The following is a 13,396-nucleotide window of genomic DNA, read 5'->3' on the forward strand; positions in this document are numbered from 1 at the left end:
AGTTGGTGACCCCGTATGCTAGAGGGGGCCACCATGAAGCTAGCCATTGCTGCACCAATTGCCCGCTGCCTGTTGTGAGGAGTTGAGTCGGCAACGCCTTATGGGCCATGTATGCCAAAGAGGACTGTTGTGAATATTGTATTACTACAGTGCTCATCGTGCCATCGTTCGGGTGGAGGACCGTCCCTTGCTGCTGCGACAGGAGATCCTCCCGAACAGGCAGGCGGATCGGGGGGATCGATCGCCATGCTGAGTAGCTCGGGATACCAGTATCTTCATGCCCAATCCGGAGCCACAAGGATGACTTGGGCCCGGTCGCGCCGAATCTTCTTCAGCACTCCGAGCAGAAGTGGTATAGGCGGAAAGGCGTAAAATAGACCGCAACTCCAGTCGCGACGAAAAGCGTCGCCTAGCGAGTGCCGTCTTGGAAATTCCAATGTGCAGAACTGAAGACATTGCTCGTTCTCTTCGGTGGCGAATAGATCTAACCAAGGCTCTCCCCACTGCTGAAAGAGACCTTGCACCACGTCCGAGCTCAGACGCCATTCGTGATCCATCAAGCACCGGCGGCTGAGTTGGTCCGCCCTGGCGTTCAGAGAACCTGCCAGGTGTTGAAGCATCAAGGTGATGCCTTGATGTTCCAGCCCTGTCCAGAGGTGCAGAGACTCCTGACATAGGGTCCAGGTCTCCCCCCCCGCCCTGTTTGTTGCAATACCACATGGCGGTGGTGTTGTCCGTGAACACCTGAACCACGCTTCCCCGGACAGAGGGAAGGAATGCCTTCAGTGCAAGCCGGATCGCCCGAAGTTCCAACAGATTGATATGGAGCCTGGACTCCGCCGGAGACCAGAGGCCTCTGATCTACACCTCTCCCAAGTGGCCTTCCCATCCCAGGAGGGACGCATCCATCACCACTGTGTGCTCCGGTTGGGGAAGGCAGAGGGATCTGCCATTGACCCAATCGCGATTCGTGAGCCACCACTGCAATTGCCGTGCAGTGCCCTCCGAGATCTGGACATGATCGGACAGGTTGCCCTGATGCTGCGCCCACTGGAACTTCAGGTCCCACTGCAGAGCCCGCATATGCCATCTGGCATGTGTTACCAGCAGGAGGCCAGCAGGCCCATAAGTCAGAGGGTCATCCTGACTGAAACCCGGGACAGAGGCTGAAAGATCGGAATCATAGCCTGAATATCCCGGACTCGCTGCTCGGGAGGATAAACCTGAAACGGCATCCAATCCAGAACCACTCCAATGAAGGGACGCTTCTGAGAGGGACTCAGGCGCGAATATGGCACATTGATGGAGAACCCCAGCAACTGCAGGAGGTCGGCCGTAGTCTGAAGGTGGTTGATGACTGCCTGGGGCGAGCCCGCCTTCAACAACCAGTCGTCGAGGTAAGGGAAGACTGACACCCCCGACCTGCGCAGGTGAGCTGCGACCACTACCATCACCTTCGTGAACACCCGAGGGGCACTGGTAAGGCCGAAGGGGAGCACAGCAAACTGCAAATGCTCCTGGCCTACCGTGAACCACAGGTAATGCCGGTGGGCCGACAGGACGGAGATGTGAAAATACGCGTCCTGCAAGTCCAATGCTACCATCCAGTCTCCAGGGTCGAGGGCAGCCAGGACCTGAGCCAGAGTCAGCATTTTGAACTTCTCCTCCCGAAGGAAGCGATTGACGTTCCGGAGGTCCAAGATGCGGCGCAGGCCCCCTTTGTCCTTCTTGGGGACCAGAAAGTAGAGGGAATAACAACCACTCCCTACTTCCGGCTCAGGAACGTACTCGATGGCCCCCTTGGCCAAGAGGGCCGTGACTTCCTGCTGGCGAAGTACCAAGTGATTCCCCGACATGCGGGGGCACCAAGGTGGCATGGCTGGAGGGGAGGACTAATTGGGAAAGCAGTAACCCCTGCGGACGATCTGCAACACCCACTTGTCTGATGTAATATCGTGCCAGTGGGGGAGGTGGTAGCGGATCCTGCCACCCACTGTGGTGCTCCACAAAGCACGGATTAGGAAGGTTTGGAGGTAGAAGCAGTGGGGGCGGAGGTGGACTGACCCCTACGCTGATTCCTAGACCCACCCCTGCGGAATCCGCGGCCGCGCTGAGGCTGGTTCTGCACAGGCTTGCTGAAGGAACGCACCTGGGTGCCTCTGACGTGGCCACGAAAGGAATGAAAACCAGGAGTGGCCGGGCTCTTTGAGGAAAGACCCAAGGACTTGGCCGTGGCTCACAAGTCCTTAAAACGCTCCAGTGCACTGTCGGCCTTATCGCCAAACAGGCGAGTGTCATCAAAGGGCATGTCCATAAGCGAACTTTGGACATCAAGCGAGAACCCTGTAGATCGCAATCAAGCGTGGCGACGAAGCGCCACAGTCATAGAAATCGCCCAACCCAGTGAGTCTGCGGTGTCCAAACCACACCAAATGGTGAACTTAGCCGCATCCTTACCCTCAGCAACAGCTTGGGACAGCACAGCGTGGGTCTCCTCAGGACACTGAGGCAACACCTGTGCAACTGTATTCCACACCACTTGGGAATCTCGGCCCAATAAACAGGCGGCGTTCACTGACCGCACCCCCAAGCTGGTCGAAGAGAACAACCGCTTACCGAACTGCTCCAGTTTCTTAGAGTCCTTATCCGGCGGAGCCGTGGGAAAGGCACTCTGTGACGTCGAGGCTTGGATGACTAGGCTCTCAGGCGTAGGATGAGTGGTCGGAAAAGCAGGATCACCAGGTGCTGGGCGGTGACGCCTGGCGGCATTCTTATCCACAGGGGCCCCTGTGGCTGCCCGCCACCAAGTGCCTAACAAGACGTCAGTGAGGGCATCGTTAAATGGCAGCAGGGGCTCTGACGAAGTGGACGCCGTCTGGAGCACTTCAGTGAGGAGATTAGTTTTGAGGGCTGCCGTAGGGAGATCAATGTTTAGGACCTCAGCTGCCCGAAGGAGCACCATTGTGTAGGAAGTGCCCTCCTCCATGGTAGGCAGGGGAGAGGCAAACCCAAGTCGTGCATCCAGTCCTGCTCGGTGTCACACTGATGGGCAAGAGGGTCCGCGGACCCCTCCCAGTCGTCCTCCACCTCTGTCGCATGGGGAACAGACTGCGGCGGCAGAGCTAGAGCCGGAGAAGGAACATACAGCGTCGGAAACGGCGCCGGGAACAGCACCGGCCGGGGCCGAGCCGGCGCCACGTCCCAATGCGGATCCCAGGTAGGAACAAAATGGTCCTGGAACCGGGGCAAGGGTGGGACGAACTGCACCCACAGTTGCGCCGGAGGTGGAGCCGAGGGTGGTGCTGGGGCCGGAGCTGGCAGCACTGGACCTTCTGGCGCCAGGGCCGGAGCGAACGGCGCAGGATCCTGTGGAACCGAAGCTGGATCCCCCGGCGGCCCAACAGGATCCGGATACGGGGCCCGAAGGCGCACCAGCGGGAGCCTGAGGCCTAAAAAGGCAGTCCATGGTAGCAAGAAATTCTTGCACCTGTTCGGGAGTCGCCGACGGACCCGGGTAAGGTGGGCAGGCCGCAGGACTCCCAGGCTCCAAAGGAGCCACAGGGGCAGAACCCCTGTCCCCCTCGTCCGCATCCAAGGACCGACGAGGGGACGTCGGAGAGCGAACTCGCTTCTTTGACTTCTTTTTGTGTCGTCTCTGACCCGAATCCGAGGGCGAAGACTTGGAGCCCGAGGAGCGACGACTGCGGCCCCGTGAGCGTTCCCGGTAATGGTCCCTGGACCTGGAACGGCGCTGGGACGAGTGCCGGACCTCCAGCAGCTTCCGGGGCCGCTCCCTCAAGGCCTTCGGGCCGTGGCCCGACAGGACCGGGAGTCGTGGTCGGTCTCCAGGCAGTAGAGGCAAACATCGTGGGGATCCGCCACCAACATATTGCGACGGCAGGCCCCACAAGACTTAAATTCAGGCATCCCTACGTGCACCAAGGAGAACAAGCATTTGCAATGCAATAGGTCTTGCATTTATAGGAGTTTGAGCTATTGGCATTGTAAATGACAATGCTTTTTATTTAAGTTTGGTTTTTTTAAAACATAAATAAAAGGCACTGTCATTTATAATGCCAATAGCTCAAACTCGTATAACTGCGAGACCTATTGCATTGCAAATGCTTGTCCTTCCATTCCATCGAAAACAGAACACGGAGAAGAAGGGATTTTTCCACTCTGTTGTAGATGGCCATAAATAGTGCTCTATATTTAACCCCCGTGACACCCAGGTCGCACAATCTACATGACAGTTGTTGTATTTCTAGTTAGCGCTGTTTCCGCTGATAGCACAGCGCCATAAATAAAACACACACTTGTTCACACCCGTACTGCGTATTGCGTTACATCAGGTAACAAGAGAATGCCATTCTGAGACGCGTTATGTGTGCCCGTGTGCTGGCAGTATGCCAATCACACATGTGCCCTCTGGTTGTGTAGAAAACAGAGCTGGCGCCCCCGCGCTGCACGGGGTGCAATGTGTGTGAAAATTCTTGTAATCATGAAAATAGTACCTGGTGTGGAACCCAGTGCACCGTTTATTAATAGACAGAGCCGCCTCTATGTACCATGGTAACCAGTACAACAAGCGGAGGGTCAGTGAGAGCTCTGAGAGGTGGAGGGGACACCGAGCACAGAGGGAGGAGTGCAGGAGGGGTGCGAGATCTCTGGGTGGATGAGATGTGGATAAAGACAACTCTGAAAGGAAGAGAGTGGAGGAGATATCTAGAACAGAGAGGGGAGGTGGAGATCACAGAGGAGTGGGTGGTGGAGGGGAGCGGGAGTGTCCGGGTAGAGAAGGGCAGTAAAGAAATGAGCGAGGGTGGAGAGAGTGCTTGGTAACTTAGAGAGAGATCAATTCTAGGGACAAGGGAGAGCACAGAAGTAGGCTATAAAGAGGGTGTCTCCAGAAGGGAGAAAAGTGGCTTGAGAGGCCCAGAAAACAGGAGGGTTAAGATTCAGAGCACCCCCTGGGTGGTGATAGTAAGAATGTGGGTGGTGAAAGAGATGAAAACAAGGCACAAGAAGAGAAAAGGCGGGCTAGTGAGACAGTGAAAGAGAAACTGAAAGTGAACTGGAAAGAATGGAAAAACGAAAGTGCTCGAGAAGGAGGCATTGATCGTGACAGCGAAAGGGTTCAGGAAAGGGACCTACTGAGAGACAATGAAAAACAGACCAACAAAGGACAGGTAAAGAGACATACATTGAAAGGCAAAGATGGGAAAAAGTCACAGAGGGTGAAACGAGATAAAACGTAGCTTGCGAAAAAGTGTCGTAAAGAGAGTAAGTAGGGAGGGGGAGGTATGTGTTGGCACAAACAGAACTTCTAACAGAACCCAGGACTTAGTACTGAAAAAAGGGCCCGTGGGACAGGGTCAGACCCGCCTAGCGTAGGGAGAGGGGGTGCGGGGTTTATGGAGGCCAAGGGAGTAAATGTGCGTGCCTCGGGGGTTTCAGGCAGTTCCACAGGGTGGGGGCTCCAGAGGAGAAGCCCCCGCGAGACAAGAGTGAGCGAAGGCCTGGAAGTGAGGACCAGGGGGTATCAGTGGAGGTTTGTGTGGGGACGTGCAAGGCCGGGGCTTGGGAGGGATGGTCAGTGCACGGTCGCTCACTCACCCTCAGGCACCAGTACCAGGAGTATGTGCAAAGCCCGGCTGTGAGCTGCGAGCCTTGGGCTTGGTGATGAAAGGACGGGGTGGAGTATGTCCCGGCACGGATGACCAGGGTTCCTGTAGCGCAGGAGTACAGAGCACGTCCAACGAGCCGATACCCAAGTCACTAAACCGGCTCAGCACCAGCGCAGCAACCAGAGGTTTTGATGAAGGAAAATCTAGGTTTTGGGGTATCCGGAGGAGGGGTGCGCGAAATTTAGGTCATTTGCTTTCATGTCATTAAATGAAATTAGGCATAAATATAAACAAGCGCGCACTGAAGTTGACGAGGAGGGAGTGGGGGGAGTGGGGGCGGGCACAGTGGTGCGGCCGCAGTTGTAAAAGGCAGGGAGAGGGTGAGATTGAGAAAGGGAAAGATAGGGATCAAAGGAAACAATAACAAGCAGGAAGGTGGTGGCAAATGGTGTGCACTTTGATGTCCTCAGTGGCCGCGCGGCTCACTGAGGACATCAAAGGGGCCGCGAAGTGATCAGGCAGTGCTTTTCAGGCTGCCAAATGGTGCGCGCGCCCAGCGCACAGGCACTGTATTTGGAGGCCTGAAAAGCACTGTTTGCACTTCCAGATCCCCCTTTTACAAAAGCTCTCGCGAGAGCAGCGCTAAAGCGCTGTCTCAGGCGAGACCTAAAAAGGAGACAAAAAGTCTCAAAAAGGGTAGTCAAAAAGTGACTAAGGTACGTGCTCTAACCAGATCTGTGCTTGCTGGCGCGGAAAAAGAAAGCATGGGTGGCGCCTAAGTGGTCTCCGTGACGTCATCTCGGCACTTACGACGCCAGCGACGGACAGGGTGCCGCAATATGCCACCTACTGACACGCAGGGGTACTGCTAGGAAAAATTTTCGGATCCAGTCTGATGCCTGGGGATATTCTAAGGTAAGGAATCTATCACTAACGTGTCTCTTTCAAATACAGCATGCATTTAAAATATTTTCTTTTAAGTTACTTCAACTGCCAGTGAAGTTCCCATTCTAGCTCCAGGTGCTACATTTTTATTACACAAGTAGTAAATAATAGACTATTATGAATCATTACAGTGATAAAACTGCATAGAAAAGTAGGAGGGTGTAGCCCTAAAGTCCTTACTGGAAGAAGCCCCAATGTTGAAACAACTACTACATTTTATAAATTAAAAGAAAAATGGTCCATTCTAGATAAGCACAACATGGAAGTGGGGCTAAGAATAAGAGATAGTCAAGATTTTGTTTCCATATTTAACTAATTGGCTGCGGAAATCTGATTTTTAAATGATTTTAAGCCATGGCGGTGTCCAGGGGGATCCCAAGACCAACCAAGGCTTGGGGGTCAGGGTATTCCTACCCAAAGCCCCCCTTTTGTTTTACATTGTTTGGGGGATACCAAGATGGCACCAACACTTCCTGGTTGAAGTGTGGGGAGCCAATCAGAGCTCTGCATTTCCCTGCACGAGCCGTTATTTTTTGTGAAGTTGTTATGGCCACAGATATCACTAACTTTATTTTTTACATTCCTCAACAACTACTGAACAGATTTATAACAAACAACACAATCTGCGTAACCAAATCTATATTTCTGCCAAATTTGGTGTAATTCCATCCAGTGATTTTGGCTGCAGGCGTGTCTAAAGAGTCTATGGGAATTAACATGAGTGAACACACTTTTTTGACACCCCATTTTCTCGGCTCCCACTTGACAGATCACCCTGAAACATTCCACGCACAACAAGACCTAACTTGACAAATGTTTTGGAAAAATTCATGAAGATTCATCAAACGGCACCAAAGATATAGGCAGGTCATAAAACGCTTTTCCTCTAACTATAATTACCCACTGCTGACCGTGAGTGAGGTAGGTAGGGGTGTGTGTGTGTGTGTGTGTGGTGTGTGTGTGGGTGGTGTGTGTGGGTGGTGTGTGTGGTGTGTGTGGTGTGTGGTGTGTGTGTGTATATATATATATATATATATGTCCAAAACCAAAGATAACGCACTCTCAGAGGTCAACTATTTTATTTTCTCAAAAACCGTGGTTTTGAGAAAATAAAAGAGTTGACCTCTGAGAGTGCGTTATCTTTGGTTTTGGACATTTAACGCAACCGGCTCTGGGTTTGCCAGCAAACGCACCCCCTGACCAAGGGACCGATCCCGGAAGGACCCGAATTTGTGTGTGTATGTATGTATATATATATATATATATATATATATATATATATATATATATATCTCTAGACATACATATATACATACGTATATATATATATATATATATAATATTTCAAATGAATTTAGATTTTTAAGGAGGATACCATAAGCAGCAAGAAACATATATGCAGAAGAAACCTGTGTATTAAAGAGAAGGAAGCAGAAAATCCACAAACAAGATTACCCTGTGATAAAATATATCAAACAGAGCAGTCAGTAGGATACAACTGACAAATTGATTTACGAAGACAAGATAAACAAAAAAGATGAGAGTGATGGAAGCCTAAAGAAAAAAGACAGCACATCTTACTTTCACCAATCCCTGGCGGCAGCATCTCTAGATGCTGAGATATAGAAAAAACAAAGACCTATCTGCAACCACAAAAAAAGAGATGACATTAAATCAATTTCAAACTATCAATCTGTACTTTAAACAATAATATACTCAAACATATAACAGTAATTCAACATGTTTTTCAAAAAGAGGACAAACAATCAAACTTTGAAAAACAGCAGATGAATGTATGCATTAAAACTGAAACTATAACTTAACATTCTCACACAAAGACCAAAAAAAGTTTAGAAGGAATATTTTTAGAAGTGTTTTTTCATTGTGTAAATGTATTCTTTCAGCAGCTTTGCTGGATCATCACGTGCAATAGTCTTGTTTTTATATGTAACTTTGAAGAAGAAAGGATGCACAAGTCCACATCTAGTTTTAAAGGATAGCAAAGAAGGTTAGGAGTTCGAAAACATTTTTCTTCTGACTGCAGTATTTTTAGCCACACCTTGTGTTGGATTTTGTCCTTTTTGCAGGGTTATCGCCAGACTTTTTGCTTTCTACCTCCTATTTTTTCTGGACTGGTTTTGTTGGCCTTAGGACTCTGGGCACTTTACCACTGCTGATTAGTGCTAATGTGCATATGCTGTCTGTGTAAATTGTAATTCTGATTGGTTCTCCATGATTGGCATATTTGACTTACTGGTAAGTCCATAGTAAAGTGCACTGTGTGTGACCAGGGCCTGTTAATCAAATGCTACTTCTGGGCCTGCAGCACTGATTGTGCCACCCACACAAGTAGCCTTTCAAATGTGTCTTAGACCTGCCACTGCAGTGTCTGTGCACGCAGTTTTTAAACTGCCTGGTTGATATGGCAAGTGCGACCCTAACCTTACCTTTTCTTACATGTGAGGCACCGCTAAGGTAGGCCCATGGACAGGGGGCAATGTATGTGAAACATAGGACATGTGCTGGTGTGTTTTACATGTCCTGAATGTGAAATATTGTGTATTTCGTTTTTCACAATTGCAATGACTAGCTCAGCCATAGACTATCATTGGAGCTGCCTTTTAACATTTTACAAGTGTGATTTTCATTTGGGAACAGATAGAGAGTTGGAGTTTGGGCTCTCTGAGCATACTCTTTTAGAAAAGGTGGTTTTTAAATTGTGTGTTTGAAAATTGCATTTTTAGAAAGTAGCCATTTTCTTTTTTAACCATCCTGTGTGCCACAGCCTGCTTGTGGATTCACTGTCTGGTTTTAGACAGACAGGGGCTGTTTGTGCATTCACTCCAGACACTCAAACACAGGGAGCTGAGGTGTGCCCTGCATATGCTGATGACCCATCCTAGGCTAGAGTGTGGGAGGAGTTGTCTCTAACACTTAAACACTTAAATAGGCTGCAGTTGTCTTGCACAAAATTGTCTCCACCCCCTGTAGTGTGGCTTGACAATGAAGGACAAAACTGGTTTTACTGAGAAAGAGAGATTTGCTAAACAAAGACTTCAAAGGGAAAAAGGGGTATAAGTATTATACCTACAACCTTAGAACTTTAGATTACTTCTGGACTACGTGGTCCTGCCAGGAAGAAGAGCTGCCAGGAGGAGTACTGCCCCTTTGCTGTGTTTTGCTTTGGTGGTTTGGCCTGCAGTTGCTGCTTCTGTCTGTGGGCAGGGGGAAGGAATGGACTTTTGCCTTGCTATAGTATCCTGCTTAAGAAGAATTTTCAAGGGCTTGATGTAGAGCTTGCCTCCTTTTAAGAAGTCTTAGGGACACACAGACTTCACCTGCAGTATCCTTGAACTCCACCTCTGGGAGTTCTGCCCTGCCTTTGGCACCAAATCCAGTTCTAGGCCCTTGGAAGTTGTTCATACTGCAAAGAACTACCAAGAAATGAAAAAAAACTCAAAATCGATGCTTCGCCCTTCTTGAGGCAGAAATTTCTGACACAGCACCACGGTGCGGGAGAAAATAACATAACGGTAAACGGGACCGACCGCCAGAGGTGCGGTGGTCCCGCTATGGCAATTAGGATGCGCCCGCCACCCTGGCAGTCGCATCCTGCATATTATGCATTGCGGCGGGCGGTGCTGTCAGCAGCACCCTCAGCAATGACCCACTTACAATACCCATTCACACAACCACTCACACAGCCACTCACTCACCCATACAGCCAATCCCACAGACACTCACTCTTCCATACAGCCACTCACACACCAGCACACTTAACCAAACACTCACTGAAATAGCCACTACCTCACCCATACACCCATTTACACACCCAGTCACTTACTCATACAGCCATTCAGACACTCACTCACTCACCTATACAGCCAGGGACACACCCACTCATCCACCCATACAGCCACTCACTCACTCACCCACCCATAAAGCCACTGACACACCCATTCACTAACCAATATAGCCACTCATACAGTCACTAAGTCACCCACACAGCTACTCAGACACCTACGTGTACACCCATACAACCACTCACACACCTGTACAGCCACTCAGATACCCCCCCACACACACACAGTGACTCAACCAAACTATGTTAAAAAAGGAATCACTCATTAGTAGTACACAAGTTATACTAATTTAACTTTTGTGGTACCTTAGTATATAAGCTTAACACACAAAAACATTTAGAAAACACTCGATCACTGGATGATGTCATCAGTGATGTCATTTTAGATGTCATTAGTGATGTAATCAGTGATGTCACTGACCATGTCCTGAGTTCTTGCGGTCACAAGCAGTGCATTGTGGGGGCACAAGTTATAGTTAGCTCAGGTAGGTACGACTGCTAAATTTCAGAGGTTTTGTATGAGTTAATTCTGAGCCCAACTATAAGGTCCCTGGAACCTTTGTTTTTTTCCAGCGAAAAAAAATAAAATATATATAAATATCTTTTTACATTTTGATGATTCAAATAATATCTCGCAATGTTAAGGGCTTAACGCATTTAGTTAAGCATGGCTTTAACTCGTGTAGCTAGATGCTTGCATGTCACATGCATGCCAGGAAAAGGTATTAAAAAAGGAAAAGGGGATGCTTTTGTCTCACATGAAGGCAATATTAAAAATGGCATTTAAATTTTATGTCACAAAATTCTCAATATTGAAATTGTTTTGCAAGAAAGTGATTCAGAAGATAGATTAGTTTTAGTTGATTTAAAAGTAAATTATATTTTGTTGTGTATTCTGAATGTTTAAGAGCCTGCACAAATTCATATTGAATTCGGGAGAAAAATATCTTGGAAACTAATGTGTTATTATGAAAAGGTAAATTTGGTGGAATATTATAATCACTTTTTCAGATTTGTTTTTGGAGAGCAAATCTAGAGCTAAATATGTACCAAATAAATGCAAATGGGACTTATGAAATCTGGTCCTTCCACCTCAAACAATGCAATGCATTCCCTTCACTGGTAGAAACAGACACAGAGGGACTATGGAACAGGCAAACAGGTACGAAGTACCCTGCATATTCAGTATGGGACTGATGATGCCACACTTGCGATTCGCCCCAGTCATTCTTCATGGTGACGATGGTAGGCTGGTACACAGTTCACCCTCTTCACAAATCTGTACAGATCAGCAGATGGTAATAATCCTAGTGCAATAGTGTAATAAACTACAGATGAAAGATCTCCCCCAGTACCAATGTGAAAACACTATTTCATGTCTTCTGGCGCATACATCTATGCCTGCAACACTGAGTGGAACTTGGAAGTCACCAATACAAATCCGGAATAATAACAAAACAGGCAAAAACAATAAATGTTCTGTGATGAAATTTCAAAATGTGATCTGAATCTCGATGAAACAGGCCTGCTCTTTTTAGCTACTTTCCCCTCTTCAAGCTCCTTAGACAAGCACTAATTTCAGAGGAATTTATGGGAAGCATTGTACAGAAATATTCCATATGAGGCCATTAAACACAGCCCTGTGATTTCAAAACTAAACTTTGTACAAACTGGAAAAGGATGCCATGAATTATGGATTCTTTTGCTCCTGTCAACACTGTCAAATCAAGCTTGACGTTGAACCAAGACGGGAGTGGCATGCCCTGCTGGTTCCTAAGCCGTTCTCCCACAGCAGACGAGAAGTGTAATGCGAGCACAGCGACCACCAGTAACAGAGAGATGCCCTTATTGTAACTCTTACCGACAAAATCTTCCACGTTATTGGACGAACTTGCTTGGGAATTCCAGACCAGCTCAACTTCCGTAATTCATCTGTTGACGATATGAAAATAGTATTACACAAAAATGATAACCAGCATTGTCTGTCTGTTTTGTTTAAGAAACTGTGTAGCCAAATCCAGTCCTTTACAAAAACAAATGCTTCAATGTGGTAGATGATTAAACACATTTCCATTACTGATGCATAGGTATTACACCCAAATATTTACGTACGTAGGTGAAGTTACTTTTCATCACCACTAGAAAATGTGTTTTTTAATTTACCTCGAACACTGGCAGAATTAAACAATCATCGCCTAAAATGGGCAATCGAATATCACCCGAGAATAGTGATATGTGGCAAACGCAGCTAGAAAGGGTTCAGAAGGTAGCATTATAGTGAGAGTCAAATATCATAAGATAAACTTCTTCAAACGTGTCTCTAAAACTGCAGTGTTAACCTTCACTAGTGCTAGGTAGATTTTTCTCTGATGAGGGAGGAGACCTATAAATAGTCAAAACTGCTTTGGATATTTCCGAGAAATATTGCGGTACTTTCACACAGTATATATGCTGGTACCATACTCGGTATTAATTTCAAGATGTTCTATTGCTCTGCGACCTGACTGCTGGCGCTGATGGCTTAGTGGACTAATGCATCCACTGTAGGGGCCTGTGTGCGACCTCATGGTCACAGGTTCAAATCCCAGCGGGTCCACTCAGCCTTTCATCCATCTGAGGTCGATAAAATGAGTACCATTGAGTTGGGTAACAACAAACATCTGTTATTCAGCGCCTTGACACTCTTGGGTGATGCGTGGCTTTACAAATACACGTTATGTTAACTACAATAATAATGTGTTAGAATAATATAAAATGTGACTGTTACTTCTGTTGAATGAACCTCAACTATGCGACATTTTTTTATGCCGTCTGTAATTCTGTAGAAAGCACAAAAAAACAAGTCAGGGAAATTGATATGAAGATGTCATATGTGGCTGACTATTTCACCATTTTTCTGAAATTTCGTTGGACGTTAACTGACATTCAAACCCCTACTTTCCAGGTACCTGTACTTGTGTGA

At 47.8% G+C, this 13,396-nt stretch overlaps 1 protein-coding gene across 1 annotated transcript in view; it reads right to left on the minus strand.

Moving 5' to 3' along the window:
- The window catches only part of TBC1D22A (TBC1 domain family member 22A), a 1,683,159-nt gene that overhangs the window by 1,360,920 nt on the left and 308,843 nt on the right, over positions 1-13,396 (minus strand). The window contains exon 5 of the mRNA XM_085654063.1: positions 12,296-12,366. Within this exon, the coding sequence (XP_085510189.1) occupies positions 12,296-12,366 (71 nt within the window). The remainder of the gene's footprint in view (positions 1-12,295; positions 12,367-13,396) is intronic.

This window comes from Triturus cristatus, chromosome 4_1 (genome assembly GCF_964204655.1).
Source record: "Triturus cristatus chromosome 4_1, aTriCri1.1, whole genome shotgun sequence".
NCBI classification, from domain to species: Eukaryota; Metazoa; Chordata; class Amphibia; order Caudata; family Salamandridae; genus Triturus; species Triturus cristatus.